Source organism: Parasteatoda tepidariorum, chromosome 8, assembly GCF_043381705.1.
Source record: "Parasteatoda tepidariorum isolate YZ-2023 chromosome 8, CAS_Ptep_4.0, whole genome shotgun sequence".
In the NCBI taxonomy this organism is placed as follows: Eukaryota; Metazoa; Arthropoda; class Arachnida; order Araneae; family Theridiidae; genus Parasteatoda; species Parasteatoda tepidariorum.
Window position 1 is genome coordinate 3,430,645 of NC_092211.1, and position 20,313 is coordinate 3,450,957.

The 20,313-nt window shown below is 33.2% G+C and overlaps 1 protein-coding gene across 1 annotated transcript in view; it reads right to left on the reverse strand.

Moving 5' to 3' along the window:
- The window catches only part of LOC110283308 (uncharacterized), a 111,576-nt gene extending 91,617 nt beyond the window's left edge, over positions 1-19,959 (reverse strand). Inside the window, exon 1 of the mRNA XM_043048302.2 lies at positions 19,728-19,959. Within this exon, the coding sequence (XP_042904236.1) occupies positions 19,728-19,732 (5 nt within the window). The 5' untranslated portion in view covers positions 19,733-19,959. The remainder of the gene's footprint in view (positions 1-19,727) is intronic.
- Positions 19,960-20,313: the final 354 nt, after the last annotated feature.

Consider the following 20,313-nt stretch of genomic DNA (forward strand, 5'->3'; position numbering starts at 1 on the left):
AAAAAACATCAGTGTAGGGTTAAAATATCGAATAAATGTAATTATATCCACGAATAAATTCATATCAAATCGAATGTAATAAATATTTCGGACATTCACCAAAGCATATCTGTGATTGTCGACATACACCGGTGAGGGTCCGAATGTACAAGAATGTAATGAAATATTCGATCTTTCACCGACATATTTGGTGTTTGTCGACATTCACCGGTGAAAGTCAACAATCACCGATTTCGGTCTTTCGCTGTGACATATATACTAGGCTACGCATCGAAAAATACTAATTACAGAATTGTACTGTCAAAACTTCATCAGAAAAAAAAGTGAATCGAGAACATGGAACAATTCGCCAGAACGTTTCAAAAGATATTCGTAGCAGTAGAGTAAATATTCACCATCGTAGTACTCACCACTTTACTCACCATGTAGAGTAAATATTCACCTTCAGTTTATTCATGAAAATTAAACAAAAAGCATTTTAATCATGTTCGAAATTTTTTTGCTTCACCTCTATCCATTTGACGGTTAGGTTCCATCGGATATAAAATATTCCTCTTAAGAAAAACACGGTGTTGGTATACCGTAATAACCACTTGGTTATCAAATTTACCCCATTCTGAGGCCATACATTTTTCTTCCCGCCATTAACAATCAAGAAGTGAGCACCAAATATTTTATTTATGATAAGACACTACCATATCCTTGTTTGGTGCACGCTTCTCAACTAGAAATGTATTGCTTTTTAATAATTATTTTTCTAAAAAAAAAGGACCACACAAGCTGATTTCTCAAAACCCTTCTGCGCGACTGCTCATGTTCTTGACGGTGGGTCGCCATCAAAACTGCGCCAAAAGAGAAGAACCCAAACTGTCTCATCTAAGAATGATGCATCACGATTAAAATAATTAAGCGTTATTAAGCGTCACTGAAGGATATATTAACCTTAATGATGACATGAAATCCACGGTGATTATGTAAAGCAATAATAATCTTGCCGCTATTATATTAGATTGATGGTTATTATTAATGTCAGAATGGGCCGTATTATGAGAATCGCCATTTGTCGATGGAAGAAAAGGACCGATAACGATTCTTCATCGCATGTCTAACATTACATATACGATACCATAATCATCGATTAAAATGATTTATGCCATCGTCGAGAAATAAAAGGGTTTGTAAATGAAATGGCTTGAGAAATATAAAGTGGACATTTCTTAATGAATTATTAAATTTTCTGATTTATTATAAAAAGATCCTTCAACCATCTGCGTCTTTAAATTTCGGTTTAAAGAGTAATTTTTAGCTTTCTCCTTGTTTCGGGTGAAAAGAGTTTTTTTCTCTTTAAAAATAAATATAGGTTGACTTTTGACTTTTGGCTTGTATGATTTGCATATGTAATTTGAATTGACAATGAAGTTAAGTTGATTGAGATTCAAAAGAAGAAAAAAAATTACAAGCTGAATACCTATTTTTTGCAAGGAATAAAAAGAAAATTGCAAATACCCAGTGAATCGGTCTTATTTAAGAATAGCAAATCAAGCAGGAAATTGAAAAGCATATAACCAAACAGTTGAAATATTTAAAATAATTTAAAAAAATGTTTTAAGTTTATTTATTTATTTATTTGGCTAATTTAGAATATTAGATCAAAGAAATTGCCTTTCCAGAAATTGAACTCATAAAAAGCCATAAACTATATGTTTGAAATAAATTAAAAAATTAGTTCCAAGATTAACTAATTCGGCATGATTTCAGACATAAAATTTACCTCGACCAAAACTTGTTGGTCCAAATTTACCACAATTAAGCAAATTTACAAATTCAATTTGACTTTGATGCAATATTACAGTATGTAAAGAACATTTAATATCTCATTTGATCAGACTTTTGTTTTTCATCAGGCATCAGGAGAGGAATATAGATCGAAAGTTCAAATCTTCAAATATGTAACTCGCGAACTAACGCGTTGAGCTGCTATGCCGTATGCTATACCAGAAAAACAACTCAAAGAGTGGGCAGCATACTTAGATTTAGCAGGACATCATATGTATTAAGATCCAGCGAGCGTGCGCATAAGAATCAAAGTGACTTCACGAAGTACGTCACTTTCGAACATGTCTTTGAACAAATCTACAAGTATGGTTGGGTAAGCTGCTTCTTGCCAATCGCCATTTAATTTTTTCCTATAATGTCAAAATCTATCAGCAAATATGCTTAAAGAAATATCTTTATCAATGGTACTGTACAGTGCCGTAGCGAGCTTAACTCGCGCCCGGGGCACAATACCTTTTTAGCGCCCCCCCTCCATTCGAAAACCATCTAATATGATAAGTAAAATATACTCGCAAAGTAATAAATAAATAAAGTCATAGGCTGAAGCTAGGCATTAAATTTGAGAAAACAAGACTAGATTTTGAAGTCCATAATATTTATTTCTTTTGATATCGTTTATTAGTCGATTTCGAACTGTAGACGCCAGAAGATGGATGAATTCATTTTGAATCTGTGACGAATATGAGACAGTTTTTGGAGTTTCTGTGTCATGTTTAAGATGATTTGCAAGTAGCGGATCAAACTGAGGTACAAGTCTAAGTAAAGATAATATAGGTTTCCTACATTTGTATCATCTTGAAGTGCTAGTTTTTCAACATGGCCACGTAGATGAAAATTTTGTATAATTAAATACCTCATGCAAGCTAATATTCTTTGCATGAGGTATTTAATGATACAAAATCTTCCTCTACGTGGCCATGTAACATATTTCGCCACCGTTCTTTTTCAGACTGAATGTTCGCTTCTAATGATACATCAATTCCCGTTCTACTTATACTTATTATTCGTTCTGTTTCTTTCCAAGCCGTAAGTGATTTTCGGTAGTTTTATCTTAATTTTCTATAGAGTTGATAAACTATCCTTTTTAGTTAAATTTAAAATTAAACTAAGGTAGGTTGTTAAAATTAGCTTTAAAAGAAGTCAAAGTCCAATGCTTATTAATGTGATAGTTTTGACAAGCGTAGAAAAAAGTTGCTGGTTTTAGGTTGTCCCCCAGATAAGCCATATTTGCGGTAAATTAAGAGCTCTTTGTTTAATCGAACACTGTTAACAAATTTTTTCATACCCTATTCACTGAATAATAGAATCGTCGAGTAGATGTAGTAAGTAATCTTATTTGTTTTATTACTAACCAAGAATGCCTTGAACTTGAAAGGTAGTAACACAGTGAAATATACACTATAATTTATGCTAACATTAAACTTATAACATTTAATAACATTTCATTTTTATTCTAAGCAGAGCGCGATGACAATGACGCAAAACTGAAAAATACAGGCACAAAATAACTTAAACGTTAATATTTCGGGTATTTACCTAACTTGTAGCGGAATTCCACAACCTGTCGCAAGTGTCACGGATATGTACAGTCACGGAAAAAAGTATCCGGAAAGTAACAAATAAAGAATCATTTATTTTTTGAAACAGATAATTCTCAGGCACACAACAAATACGACGTTTATGTCCTTTCCTAGAAACAGCAAAACGCTGTATTTGTTGTGCGTCTGAGAAGTATCTATATTAAAAAAGAGACAATCCTTTAGTTATTTTCCGGATACTTTTTTCCGTGACTGTACACATAACTACATTAGAGTGTTGTTGTTATCGTTTTAAAATAACAAGCGTTAGCTACATTGCGCGTTTATAGAAACAAAAATAAACAGTGTTCTGAAAGAAAGAATGTTTGTACACTGTACAAACACTTTGTACACTGATGGTTGTACTTTGTACACTGCAAATATTTGGAGATAATATATGTAACCACACAGCGTAGGTGCCATAAGGAAGTGCTGACAGACACAGGTCGAGTCAGCCCAGCCATTAGAAAAGACGTGTCATTTCTATTATGAATATATTATTACAGTTTGATTAGTGTTCCTTTTTATTTACAAATTAACGTTTATTATGTTTTACTGGCACTAAATTTAAAATATATTTTCCAGAAATAAATTATAATAAAAATTATTCAAAATTTTTTTTTGTTTTGCTGACCATTTGGCGCCCCTTTGTGAGTAGCGCCCGGGGCATGATGCCCCCCTTTGCTCCCCCCTCGCTACGCCACTGGTACTGTACTATTTATCAATACGGTAAAAATGCGGAGCAATTCAACAATAAATAAAAAGAGAAAAAATTTCTTCTCCATGCGAGAAGAGAAGGGTGCAATACCGTCTCAAAACCTCTGTCGTTGTGGCTCTAGATTTTTTTAAAAATTCGTTTTACACAGGGAATGAACCAATCTTTAGTGGACTGATTTACATTATGTCTGTGGAAGCTAGCCTTCTTTCCCTATGTATATTCTTTAGACTAGAGACTATTCAAGCCGTTCTTCCTGATTCCATTTTAATTTTTGCAAGTGATCTAAGCATTTGTGCTTCGAATCTTTTACATGCCAATTTGAACCAATCACTTTTTGAAATTTGCATATCTCAAAGGATTACTTATTTTATATCTGTATGGCATAACGACCTAGGTACCAGCAGTTGCATTGGATATGAAAATGAAGCATTATTTTATGTTACAGAAACATGCTCTAAAAGCGTTGTAGGATGCCACTACTCTCGCCATCTTGGATTTTTGGTTGAATTTTTAATTTGCGTTTTCTTTATATTTCTGTACTTAAATTTTTAATGATATAGTATAATCAGACACTATAGAAAATAAAGGGATCGCTTTATTAGATCGGAGGAAATAACACTTGATGATTTTAAAAACTTATATCAATTTTTCCTCAAAACTTTAAAGCAATAAAATGATGCGTTTTGTGGCTTTCGTTAATAAAAACTACACGCTTCTCAGTTTTTATATGCCTTAAAATCTAATTTTATTAAAATTTAAACTGATGAAAACCAATATGGATGACACTAATTGTTTTTTCCTAACTTTAATTTCATAAAAACAAAGACGTTTATCGAAAACCTAAGAAACAGGCAATTGTATACCTATCTAACTGTCTATCAAAAACTGTTGATTGCATGCTTCATATCCCTGATTGCCATGAATTTTACACATGTCGTGAAATACTGCCAATTAGAGTAAATATTTATCATTAGTTTATTTGCGAAAATTAAATAGAAAGAATTAAACAAATATTTAGAATATCCTTTCCTCAGCTTCACCCCTTCGACAGTTTGGTTCAATCAGATGGGGAAGGGCCTCCTAAGAACCCTCTAGAAATCCCCAAAACCCATGAACTAGCCATTATCATGCTAACATCCCCTAAAAGACTTTACCAAGCGTAGGAGATTTTATTTTATTACCGTCGTTGAACAGTCAACCCAATGTTTTGGGTTTACGACTATTAATGTTTAACTAAGTAGCCTTGTGATTTTGAACATATTTTAGAAGACAACGGAACTCCTGGATTAAGTATTGGGAGAAATTTGCTTTTATGGAGGACGTTTCATGGAACAAACTTGCATTTGCGTTACATGGAGAGGAAGATCACGAGAACCCCCTGCAGTTAGCCTGATGGCAAGGGGACTCTACCATGATCCGTCTACCACTGAGGATATTTAAGTCAACACTGTGGTCGGTGTAACCCGGATGCGGAATTCGAATCAACCAGCCATCGTTGGAATTCGAACCCGCTTCACCTAACTGGAAGGCGAACGCTCTATCCCCTAAACCAGTGTTTCCCAAACTTATGACTTTTGTGTACCCTTTCTAAATTTTTCGTAACGTTGTGTACCCCTAATAAAAAAATGAATCTGATGATTAACTGTTAACTCTGCAAAAAATAGCCAATAGAAAAATACGTAATGAAAATTTTCATGGCTAGCTTTGTTTTTAAATAAAATTTTTTTAAAATTTTCGTTTGTTGCAAGATATTTCGCATAAGAGCTCGTACCCCTGGGGGTACGCGTACCACACTTTGGGAAACACCTAAACCATTAAGACTCAAAAATCGCAGGAGATTGACAGAACCCACTTTGATAATCCATAATCTAAACATGGAACGTTATAATTATGAAATATTAGGCACACATTGGAAAAATAATTTAAATACGCTATAAAATTTACGCAAAATTAATCATATTGATGAAATAAGCAGTTCAACTATTTTCCTCTATTATTGAATAAGATAATATAATTAATCTTAAAACTGTTCCTTTTTTTATTTTATTAATATCGTTGGATAAACGGAGAAGCAAAATTTAGATAAGCTTTGAAAGCTTCAGAGATATGGAGCCATACAAAAAAAGTGAAATTAGCATAATGGAGCTCAAACATTCGATTACTATCCTTACTAAGTTATTGGGGAAGTATTTTCAAGAGTTCAGCTATGTGCTATATTTTGATAGACAAGAATCCAAATATATCGCAAAATAGTATATGTTTATAGAGAAAGTTGTTTTTTGTGTATAATTTTACTACTTAATAGGGACATAGAACGTTTGAGATCTATCCGATAAACCAATAACTCTCAGCTAGTACGAGAAAATTCGTTCTTTTGAACTAAAGTTATTCCGGGTGATTTTAATTTTTTTAAACTCACTATTTATTGTAAAGAAAAAAGATAATATTGTTCTTTTTTCAAAAAGTTTACTTTAAAAATAATTGTTAAGCCTGGTAGATAAATACATAACTTTATAAACATAAGCTTTTCTAAAACCACAAAATTCAGTGATACAGCAAAAAAAATGTAGAAAAAATAAATGATTTCTTTCTTCGCTTCACAATTTCTAAATTATTTCTCAGAAACTAGAAAAGTGTTTCTGCACGAACTATCTTACCCACTCAATTTAAACAAATTGTGTTTTATTACCCTAACCTTGGGATTTATTTATTCAAACAAATATTCACACAACATGAAGGGAAACTAAAAGCAGATAGCCAATTTACCACCAGTGTGTAACTCCTTCAAAAACGAAATTTAAAAAACAGATGACAACTGCGCCAAAACTTGACAGCCAACTGAGAAAAATTGACCCGAATCCTGCCAAAATAAACCATGATAGATGCCTAGTCCTACCATAAGAGCTTTCCACTCTTCGCCGCTCACAAAAAAAAACAATAAATGATAGATGTAGTTTTATTTTATCAAAGAATTAAGCTGGTTTTATATGTTTATTTTAAATTTTTTCCGTCGAAGTTTTGTGTTAGAAATCAGCATTATTTTTGTTCCATTCTATTATTTTGATTTGAATCTCGTATATTGTATATTCGAAAAAAAAAAAAACATTTAGAATTGTTTCCGTTGAACCGTTATGTTTATATCTGCGATGTAGTTTAATGTAGACAAAATTTCTGATGCGATGTAGACAAAATTTCTGAGGATGTGAAATGATACAGTCATGCAATTTTAAATAATCGAGAGAAGATTCTATATTGCGATTCGTTACGCGCTAGATATTCTTATTTATAATTTGTGTGCGAAAGGTACTGTGGGGAGTGGGTTGATATTTTATATGATTCTATCCCCCGATATTTTGCTTGAGGACGATTGTGTCTCCTCTTATTTTTTCTTCGAAAGATTTTTCTATCTTGTGATATTTCATCATCGAAAGATTCTGATTCATGATATTTTGTCGTCGAAAGAGTCTGATTCATGATATTTTGTCGTCGAAAGATTCTGCCTCCTGATATTTTGTCTTCGAGACATTTTACTTATGGTCTTTTGTTTTCAAGACATTCTGTTTTATGATATTTTGTCTGCGCATCGTACGATTTTATCTCCGATATTTTGTCATCGCAGAGTAAGATTTTATCTCCGATATTTTGTATGCGGAAACTTCTGTCTAACGATATTCTGGATGCAAAATATTCTGTCTTACAGCATTCTGTCTAAATACTTGATTGAGAAGTTTTCTTTTTTTGGGTTAGGTTTCAAACTACAAGGCTAGAGGAATCCAAAAGCTTGACATAAGAGTTCATTTGTTTTCTGAGGTGGATTCAAAATACCAAGAATAAGAGATTACCAATATTCCAGTTTTCTCCATCCTGCCTGCTACTTGTTTTACTAAACTAGCTAACATTTCGTATGCAAGGAGATCTTGCACGATGCTAATCTAGTTAAGGAAAAAGACGTTGCTGTTTGGAAAGACAGGAGTGCAAAATATCTGTATTAATAATATATCTGTATTATCCTTATTCATCGAGTGTTTAGCGCTGGTGATAAATTAAAAACCCTTCAGAGATTAAATACCTCGAAGTCAAATGCCAGTTTCGATAAAAAGAAAAAACGAAAATTTCGCAATTGATTGCACTTTTCCTACAAGACGAACATTGCCGTTAAAATCCGATGAGGCAGAATAGCCCGACACGCACGGAGAGAAGGGCACCATTATTAATTTCACCTTAATCCATAATTGCTGATTCTTCTAACGATAAGGAATGGCTTATTAATTAGAGACAGCCAAATTGAAAAGATTGGCCAACAGAGGAAGAGGGGGAAAAAATCCCTAACGCTTTTAAATGAACCTTTTATTTCATAGAGGAACATAAATCATGTGAAGTTGAAACAACTTCCGAAGAAAAGAAACAAGGCTTAACTCTTAGCAAAATGTGAATTAACAACGGTCCACAATAAATAAAAGGCTTCAAACTAGATTGGCGAATAAAGCTGTTGGCCTGTCAACGTCTATCACGCGTTATTTGGCTTGACTGGCGAAGTTATTTTTCCTTTCCACTTCTTCTGTTCTTTCATTATTTATAATGTTGCCAGTCTTCTAGATTCGATAGAGTTTTTCTTTATTTTTATTCTTTTCATAGATGGCGGTGAATTGTGGGAAGAGATAGAGGTGGTCACGCCAATCGACCATTCGGCTTGTATTAAATATGATGGATGTGAAGTAGCCTGCCACTGGGGTTATTAACAAGCACTCTTTTATGTTCAGTATCCGCTCTTTTTTAGTTTGAGGGAGCATTCTGAAATTCTAGAAATCGCAATATTTATATCATGGTTTTTCGCTAGAAAGTAAACCTTTTAAAACACTAACAACCATCAATCGAAAAAATACTAAAATTGAGTAAAAGTTTATTGAATAATTCGCTAACCATGTCTAATTCAATTGGTAAGACTGTAAGCGAGAATTGTCGAAAACAATATTTTTTTTTCTATAGTAGCCCTTCAAAAAACTCCTTCAAAAGAAACGAACTCAAAAACTTTTTTTAAAGTTCTTATAGTATCTTCCCGTGGATGGACAACCTATATCTATCCAAACACTGAATTTTAATTGCATATTTTTGTATTAGCCGCCAGGTGGTCGAGCGGTCAGTATGCCTGACTGCGAAGCCAATGGCTGCTGATTTGAATTTCGTTCAGGGCATGGATGCTTCTTGCTGTTTCTTGTCCTCTGTTGTGTGAATGTGATGTGAACAGGTCTGTAGTAGCAAAACGTGGGTAATGTGACTCGCCTCCATGACTTAGGTTCACAGTTGCTCACCAGATAATGTTAAACGAGCAACAGTTACGGCATCTTCCGAGGCGAAGAGCAAAGAGTTCAGTGCCTGCCATTAGAAGAAATTTTTTTTTGTAATATTGATAACTCAGAAGATGATAAATTTCTCATTCCAATATCAGGACAAAGTACCCCTGTGTAGGACATTTCGTCTTATTCAAGCGTCAGATGGTAAAAAAACTTCGGCGGTTAGCCAGATAGCAATGGGTCTCCAATCAGCGATCAAAGTACCGCTGGGAACAACTGACGTCAGCGCTGATTTTGGGATAAGGCTGGCATAGGAATCAAACAGCCAGTTCAAAAATTCGCTCCTGGTGTAAACAAAATCTTAAACCTTCTGATCTATATCGGACCAATTCTATGGGGGATGTATCGTCGAAGTTTAATTGGGTTTAATTAAAGTTTAACGAGGGAACAAATGCTGAACTATATTATTTAAAACACGAACCTTAGCCTTATGTATAAACGAGGTAAACAATCAAACCCTGTTAAAAACAAAATAAACGGGGCTAAGACCACTGGGATTGTGGTAATCATTTGCTGGGTGATTGAATGTCTAATATTCTTGGAAAATTTACAAATAGCCAGAAAGTGAGTGATTACATATTTTTGCGATCCGTATCCACCTAATATAACAAATACTATTTCGTAATACTATACTATGTATATAAAATATGTACTATTTCAAGTATGCACGTAGGACAAACAGCAATTTTTGGAGAGAAAACAGGCAATCTCAGTGAAGGTTTCATCCAACTTTTTTTCAACTCTTTTTGGCGAAGTTTCCCCGGAGAGGAATGTTGGATTTCACAAGGCAATTTAAACCATTGAAAACTGGAAAAAGTCATGCATGTCTGAGTGTTCTGATTTCAAATTCAAGGATTTAGCAAAGGAATTGGTTGCAAGATTTCTATTTACGTAATTGTAAGTTATCCAAAAAGAAATATTTAGGCTCATTAATTTTTTTCGAATCATGGCTCTACACAGTCTCTAAGGAACTTTTGGAAAATCTTATGATTACTTCTTCCAAGTGTGATTTCACATTAACTTTGAGAATAACCTTTCAATTGGAATATTGAATATTTACGACACTTTGTGAAAGTAAAGATCTTCTACGTCTTAGAATTAATAAGAAATATTTATTTCAAAGCATGATTTAATATAAAAAGACTTCGTATAACTCATTTTAAATTACATTTATGAGTATTTTATTTTATTGTCACCGTTGAACAGCCGGCTCAAATTTTAGCTTAAGACCAACAATGTTCAACCCCTTAGCCTTGTAATCTTAAGCCCAATCCAGAATACAAGGGAACTCCAGGATCAAGTATTAGGAGAATTTCGTCACTGTAGAGGACTTTCAGAAGCAACTAACTTGCATCTGTGTTAAATGAAGAGGAAAACCATGAAAACCATTCACGATTAGCCTGATGTGAAGGGGACTCTAACCCATGAATTGTCTACCACTGAGGATATTTTACGCTAGGACTGTGGTCGGTGCGATCCAGATTCGGAATTCGCATCGACCAATCATCACTGGGATTCGAACCTGGTTCACCTCATTAGAATGCGAACGCTTTATCCCCTGAGCTACCACGACTCGCTTCTTTATATTTTATTTTATTTTATGACCGTCGTTGAACAGCCGACACAATTGTTTGTGTTTACGACTATTAATGTTCAACTAAGTAGCCTTATAATTTTAAGCCCTATCCAGAATATAAGGTATTGGAAGAAACTTGCGTTTGTGGAAGACTTTTTGATGGAACTAACTCGCATTTTCGTTACACAGAGAGGAAAACAATGAAAACCTTCCATGATTAGCCTGACGTGAAGGGGACTCTAACCAATGATTCGACTATGACTGAGGATATTTTACATTCATATGTATTTAATTAAATGCGTATACGTATTGGAATATACATCTATCATAAGGAGACTCGTCGGATACGGTGCCACCAAGGAATAGTCCCACGGCACATTCTTTGAAGGTTTGCAATAGCCATGCTTTCGAAAAGAGTTACCCTGAGTTGCCAAAAAGGGAACTCAGCTGCTAGTACAAAATAATCGTTTCATCATTTATAATCAGTAAAAAAAAAATTCAAAATTAGTATGCAAATTGAACGTTAAAAATCATTAATTAATGCTTTTTGTCTTACTGTGATCGACGGTATGGTTACAACAGCACAAATTGATGTTTTATGTGTCGTTGTGAGAGATAGGTGGGTTGGCTTCACCGGACATTTGACCATGCTGAGCCCTGCTTGCCCTCCAATCAGCGGTTTTCTGTTGTCTGATGTATCTTCATGTGGGCTTCTAGTTCAAGTCTGTGTTATTCAGTTATTTACGAATTCAACTCAACAGATGTATTTGTACTCGAATGTACTTGAACAGATGTATGTACTTGAAAATTGCGCAGTACTCAAATAGAGAGATAAGGAAAAATATTTTGGGAAAAATGAAACAATATTGATTTTTATTATTATTATTATTTTAATTGCTTAAATATGCCAGAATACATAAGTTAAGGAAAATTCATTCGGTAGTTTTGAAAGGAACAGAGCTGATAAAAATCAACAACAAATAATTTTGTGGTTGAATTGTATTTTGTTTTAAAAAAATATATATAAATATCCGTAAATGATGATTAGAAATATTTTTATGCTTTATTTACTATTTATCAGTTTAATTATTTTTTTTAAGTAAAAATTACGAGTTAAGAGAGATGAAAATTCTAGAAATAAATAAATTGGAAAGGAAATTGTGTTTGGTGGAAATCGCTCAAAAAAGGGGGAGGGGAGAAAATAAAAATAGAATTTGTCCGCAAGATCAATAAATAAATAAAAAAGAAATTCCAAAACGAAAAGAGTATAGAGTTTGCTTCGAAACCAAACGTCTCACTTATAAGTAAATATAATAAACCTGAATCCTAAATAAGTCAACGTTTTTTATGTGTGAATTATCCAGGAAAAGTAACGAGGTATTCAAGCTTCTATTTACTTCGAAACATCGCGTTCAAACGACGTTTCACGGGCTTTTGCATTACCATAAAGTGCATTAACATTTAAATAATATACTTTTCTGGTGATAAACGTCCGAATATTATGGACAGCATTAATCTTGCATTTAGTGACTCTGGCTGACTTTATTGAGCCAACTTGGCAGGAAATAAAGAAAAACTGGAGAGTTTTAAAATATGATGGCTTTTTATTATGCATGCCTGCTTACTGCGGGTAGGCCATAAAACATGGAAAGTTGACTGCTCTACGCGTGCAGCTTGCTATCTTGGTTGCTCGCCAACTTATCATTTGCGTGTTTTATGCACCGTATTTCAGTCAGTCGATGTCGTGTTCTTTGATAAACGATTCAGCCGTAATGGGGCACGGATTTTATTCAAGTCCTTTTCTTGGGTTTTGACCTTCTCGCCAAAAATTGCCAACTCAGAATATTCCTAGGTAGTTTCTTTTTTAACGAGGATTGTTCTACAAGTGTTGGAACGGCGGGAATGCTTGTGTCTCTGCAGAAGATAATGGCTGTTCTATTTTTGTGGAATGGAACTATTGTTGAAGGAGAGCTTATAAAAGATACCGGATGCTTTATGTTCGCGTATCGCAATTTATCATTTTGGATGAAAGAACATTTTTCTCTGCTTTAGAAAACTTCGCGTCATGGCGGCCATTAACGTGATGTGGCAAGCAGGAGTGTTTTCTTCCGTTGTGTGTTATTTCGAGGGCAATTAGTGCCACTTTGATAATGCTGTGGCAGTTAAAAAGTAGCCCATTACGCAATGTTTCTTTTGTTTAAAAAAAGGTTCGCCTCTTTTCATCTGAAGTGAAAGTGTATTAAGGAGATAAATAACGCAATGAAAGGTTCGGATTACATAGAAATTATTTCTAAAAAGCCAAATAAAAGACACATTTTGATCTTTACAAGCGATTTTCGATAAAAATGACCTCAAAATACACATCGCCATAAAAATATAGAACACATAGACACTTCATAAAATAAAAGTAATTCTTCTGATGCCAATTTTTTACTTATAATAATTTTTGACTGTTGTCTAGAACAGTGTTTGGATACAGATTAGATAATAAGAAAAGGACGGGAAAGTTCGACCCAAGTTCATATTCAAACACTTCATGGTGTTCAAAGTAACTAAGAGCTTTCTCTTCACCAGTGTACTGAGTTTAAATCTCAAATGGCGACTCAATTTGAGTATAGTTTGTCTAAAGTAAGAACTCCCCTAGCTATTCGTCTGGACCAGTGGCGGTGACAATGGTAACGAATTATTATTTCAAGTAGGGGTGTGGGGTCATTGTTTAGGGTAGGTTTTGGCTGGGGTAGGCGTGAGAAAGGTAAACTTTTTCTTCCGTCTATTGTGTTAGCTCTAGAGTGAAGAGAAGCTACCCTCCCAGAAATGTGCTATTCTTGTTTCCATAGCAACAGACGGCCTCAGACTTTGTGGTGGGGGAGTTCTTATCGTAGACAAACTATACTGTTCGAGACCTTTGTTAAATCTTTAGGGACTCGCATCATGACGACCAATAGAACTGTTTCTCGAATGTTCTGTAGTCCCACGAAATAATGCTTTTTGTGATATAGTTTCACAGTAGCTGTAAAATCGCAGGACTTATTCATTCTTGGAAGGTGAAGTTTAGCCAATTTTCAGCCAGCGCTCTCTGTGCTAACTTAAAAAATGGAGCAAATCTTCAATATGTAAAAAAACCTCAGTTTTGTAAAAACGAAAAGCATTTGTGAACTAATATTTTGATATTCAAAAAGTTCCTGAGTACTACATTATCTGGGTTCCTGAAAATTGTTCATTGATTTTGATAATTTTCATCAAGATGGAAAAAAACTCGCCAAATTGGCGACTTTAAAAAAAATAACTTTTAAAATAAAAGTTATTTTTACCTTCTAATGCCCAGATATTTTTTACGGCAAGATTATAAGTATAGTTTATAACTTTAGTGTATGGCACTTAAACAGAGTTTCTTTTTCTGTCCCTTGATTAAAGAGCTTCTGAAAACAGTGTCAGCGTAATGTGGCAAGCAGAATTGTTTTCTTCCATTCTGTGGTTATTTCCAGGGCAATTAGTGACACTTTGTGAATGCATCGGCTGTTAAAAATGAAGCTACTGAACTGAACTTACCTTTGTTTAAAGAAAGATAACAAATTTTTGTCTCAAACGAAAATTCAGCTAGTGGAATGATAAGCTCGAATTGCATTTAAATTATCTTTAAGAATCTAATTTAAAAGTTTTTTTTTTTTTGCTAATTTTTTGCGAGTGCAAATAAAGATATCCTTAGTATAACATGATTTCCTTGAAATTTTCATGCCGTTTATTTCAACTTTATCTTGAATATATAACTGGTTTTCAACGGTGGGCATCGAGTCAGAACGATTCTTGGTCTAAAACAGGAAGTCTTCAACTTTACAGGCATCTGCTGAAACTAAGGCTAAAAATTTGGAACTTTGAAAAACTGCCATCACAGTGGAATATCACCATCTTATGTCCCATCAGTAAATAGGGAAAACCAATAATATGCTCTCATTATACTGGTATTAGTCCTCTATGCACCCACTATAAAATCCACTCCAATATTATTTTATAACAGTCATAACAGACTCAGATCCTTTGCTGAATCGGTAACTAGCTACGTTACATGCAATATTTTATTTCTTATTTTAATAAAACCGTAGACAAGTTTTTTTTTTCTAAATTCAAAATTATCCAATTGCTCTTGTGATGAAGCCATTTTGCCACATACCTGAATTACTAATTCAATAATCTCGGAAACAGAATGGTATAGGTTAAAATGGAACCAGAGGATCCAGAATTCGAGCAACACCTCTAAGAAAAAATAAGGTCTCCACACGTGTTATCATAAACGGGTAATCCGGTCTTTTAGTCGAGACATCTTTCGGTCGTCCGAACGTCGTGACATCTTTCGAATGACCACCACTGAGCAGATTTTGTTCGCTACGTCGGACTACTAAATTGATCCGTGCTAAGGCCTTCTTTCTTCTAAAAGGTGTTGGTTCGAGCAGGCTTCAGAAAAGAGTTCAAAATCATCTCTTACGTAGTAAGATGTCCAAGAAAATTCCATTTTTTAAGAAGGGGGGAATTGAAATCCAAAGCAGCAATAGTTCTTCAAAAATAAATTTTTTTCTTCCATCAGCGAAATATTTCTAACGCGATTATTTTTTTTTCCTATTTTTTGCGGGTTTCTTTGCTTATTTTAAACCTTAACTAGGCCGGGATACCCTAGTTCAGGGATGGCGAACCAATGGCACGCGTGCCCTTTATAGCGCGCCACATAATATTTTGGGCACGCCACCGATCACGAAGTTCACTGTGAAGCAATTTACCAATTAAATTAAAATTCACGAAAACAAACATAAGGAAATAAACAATTATTAACAAAAAAATTACAATTAATGCCAAAAAACAATTAATTACCATAAAAAACAAGCTAACAATAAATAAATAGCAAAACAAAAATTAACAGACGAGCTTAAAATAACATCTTACAACATAATATAAGTTATTTGTCATCTAATCTGCAACAACAGAAGTTACACTGATGTTACTTTAAGTTGAATTGCGCGTAACTGAGACATTGCGAAATGTATTCTTTTTCATAGTAAATAAAGAGTTTTGAGTTGATAGTATTTAGTGTTATTATTTTCCCAATAATCACGAATTCAAAATTGTTTGACGGCACGTCTATGACCAAATTAAACATTTTTTTAGAAAAAATGGCACGTTGGTGCATAAAGGTTCGCCACCCCTGCCCTAGTTAGTAGGTCGTCAGGCCCATGTCCAAGTCCTGAGTTCGATTCCCGCACACATCAGTCTCCCCGTGTAGTAAATGCTGTCTGGTGCATGTTAAATTTGTCGGGTCACAAAATCCTCCATGTACCCATAACATCTCTCTCTGGGGGAGGGGTAGTGAATAAGGGGAGGGGTAGTGAGATTATTCATTCTCTGATTCAATTCGAAATTGCTATTTGTGGATGAATGAGTGGAGGTATGAATGGGTCCGTCGTATAAACGGGCTTTGACGAGTGTGTGGCTCAAGTCGTATTCTTGGCCGCAAAAGACAAGAAAAGCATCCTTTACCTTAAATTGTGTTGGTTTCATCAAGCAGGATTTTTATATTGGCAAGTAGCATTAGAAACAGCAACAACAAACCTAACTATAAACGGTAATCAAAGATGATTTGTAATAGTACTTTTTATTTGACATTGATATTTCTAATTATTTATTAACTAGCCGCCTGAGGCGGCCAGCTGTCCGCCACGCTAAAGATTTTCACAAATAAAGTTTTTTAAAACATAGCAGGAAATCTGAAGATTAGTGGACAATTAAAGTGTTCCTGTCCTGCAATTTTCTCTTAAATTCCTATTTTATATATTCTTTGATAACGCTGTGGCAGTTAAAAAGTATCCCATANTCCACACCAATGACACCCATGCTTTTGCAAATTGCGCAAAATGAAAAACGTAATATTCCCAAGCTTTGCTACCACAGACCCGTTCACATTACACACCAGTTGACAAACAGCAAGAAACATCCTTGCCCTGGTCGAAATTCAAATCGGCCACCATTGACTTCGCAGTCAGGCTTACTGACAGCTCGACCACCTGGCGGCTAATACAAAAATATGCAATTAAAATTCAGTGTTTGGATAGATATAGGTTGTCCATCCATGGAAAGATACTATAAGAACTTGCAAAAAAGTTTTTGAGTTCGTTTCTTTTGAAGAAGGGGTTTTTTGAAGGGCTACTATAGAAAAAGAATATTGTTTTCGGCAATTCTCGCTTACAGTCTTACCAATTGAATTAGACATGGTTAGAGAAATTATTCAATCAACTTTTACTCAACGTAATCATAATTTGATTTTCAAGTGCTAAGACTCAATCCTAATGGTTTATGGGAGTGACTGCAAATATGCCAATTAATTAGAGCAGTCGATATTTTATGTTATGAAATCAAACACATTTATTCGACAAATTTAAATGCATGTAACAATCACAATCAGTAGAATAAGGTAAAAGTTTATTCTTAAAATATGGCCCCAAAAGTTATAGGAGAAAAGTCTAACGTAAGGAATACAACTTCTTATGTAATTTTAAAGAACGTAATTTTATATAGCAAAATGTGAAATTTGAGCGAAATCGTTCTAGTGATAGAGAAAATCGTCCTGGGAAATCGAATTTTAAATTTACGACTTTTTTGAAATTTGATAACTCAGAAACCATTCGACCAATTTCGTTCCATTTTTTTTTTCCTGACAAATTTTTACTGTAAGAGTTCTTGAGGTATGAGGGAACACGCAAGTGAAATTAACATATCGGGGTGCACCTTTAGACTCTTTTTCTAAAAAACCTATTGAAATCATATTTTCAAGATTGCGAATCACATATTTTGTAGGTCAGGTATCAGAGTGTCTTTCATTACTCACTGTACATAGAACACATAATTTAATGAAATTTTCCTAACATATTGATCAATCATTCACAGAATTAAACAGAAGTTTTAAATTACATCACATGATCAACCATCTGCTCGCTTCGTACACCAACCCCCTCGATAACCTTGCAATCATCATTAGTTTTTAACGTTACATAGAATTGTATAAAAAAAATCATTTTAAAGATCTCCAAAAATAATTTTTATTGTAGTTGCATTAATCTGGTTCGACAAATTTATTTTTTGCTTTCATTGGTATAAAGTTTAAAACTGACAATTTGCTCAGTTCCAATTGCTACCTAATCCACAAATTTCTTTTTTAAATTCTTATTTTATTTTTTGTTTCTATCAATGCTCAATATATATTTTTCACTTAAGAGTTTACTTATCAGTAGTAAAAAAACTAATTTTTATGGTTGCTTTATAACTTTAATTATTTTGCATTCAATATTTTTTTTGCATACGTTGATTGAACTCAATTATACCTAAAATTTACCACAAATGAAAGCATAATTTATTGGCTGTTTAATAATTTCCGAACGATAACTATCTTTGTCATAAAATTGTACACTATATGGTAATAACATGCGATTATTTTAAAATAATCATGGAACAACACTTCTAATTTTAATTGTAGCAAAAATGCAATAATAACAGAGTAGTATTATGAAGGGATAGCAAATAAATAATAAAGATAAATATCATTAACTAAGATATAAATTAAAGATACATTAGGGTTATAATTTTTCGTTAAAAACTGATTTTTGATCCTACAAAAGTGAAAAAGTTGTTTTTATCTTCTAAAAATCAGCATACTGTTTTTTCTTATGTTATGATACTGTAACCAATAAATGTAATATTTTTTTACAACTAACAAACAATTTTGCTATTATCTATATAATTTATAAAATTTTTTGAATATACTATCAAATATAAATCATAAAAAATTGTGACACATATTTTGTTTTGATTTGCCACAAACCTTAAAATTAAAATTTTATATAACATATTTAAAATATGTTCATAAAAATAATGTGATATACCAGACAGATTTTATTTTATTATTAATATCCATTCAGCTTCTACATTTTCAGCTATGCACCTGCATACATTCTTGAAATATTTTATCAAAATTTATAACTGAAGATAAACTTATTGAAGAGCCTCTGATATTTCATCTCAATTTAATACTTCGATTTCATTTAAAATTTAAATAATGTGAACCACAATTGAAAACAAAATGGCAGTTGTTATAATCTGATTTTTTTAACTATGATTTTCAGATAAACAATTACGTTTTTTTTTCTTTCGTTTTTTTAATTTTAAGCTGAGACAGCCAAATATGTCTGGATCTTCTTTGTTTACTAATAATCACATATGATTTTTTTTTGATTTGACGAGAAACCAGAAAATAGTAAGATTGTATTTTTTTAAATGATAATTATAGAAATTTGATGCTAAACTGAGATATCTTTTAGATCAATTAACGAAGCAGATTACTAGTACGAAGTCAAGTAGACTAAAGTCAGAAATTATATATTAAGTTTATTACTTATTTCATATCGTAAAGCTTATAATTATTTTAAATAAGAATTTAAGAATGAAAAATAAAAAACTAAGAAAATTTAAAAACATGTTCACGTTTTTATATTAAAAGCTATCACGTTTATTGATGATAATACAACAATAATTAACCTTGTAAAAAGTATAAAACATGCAGACATTAAATTATATTTTCCGCATGAATCGTACTTTCATTATTACAAATTATTATAATAATAATACAAACTTACTTCATTTATACTACAGGATGTATTATTAAAAATGCAAAGTAATCTTGAATTGACGTGATAAAAGAATAAACGCACATCACGTAATTTACTTAATTATAGTAAAACGTCAACTCTTTTCTGTCTTAAGAATGATTGCTGCAAACTATAAAATGTGACAGCCAAGTGATAAATTAGCTACCTAATGGTTATTCTACGAAATCCGTTATGAAATATTCAACGTGTGACAGGTGACTTTAACCCTGTCATTAATTCATGTGGCTATGCACGCACATTTCTCCATTGACCTATCACAATGAACCTAGCTTACTGCTCTATGTTACTTTATCATAATGCAAACATAGACTTAAAGATCGTTTGCTATTAAGATTTAAAAAAAAATATTAGTTGCATTCGTAATGATCAAATGTCAAAAAGGAAGCAAAATTAATACTCAAGTCTTATAAAACATTTTAAAATTAAGTCTCACAGATTTCACAGCTTCAGGGTAATGAAGTATAATAATTTATTCACTAAGCAAAGTTTTGAAGGAAATATTTCCAGAAAGAGTGGCATTCATCACACTGTAAAAAAGACATCGTATCTGTTA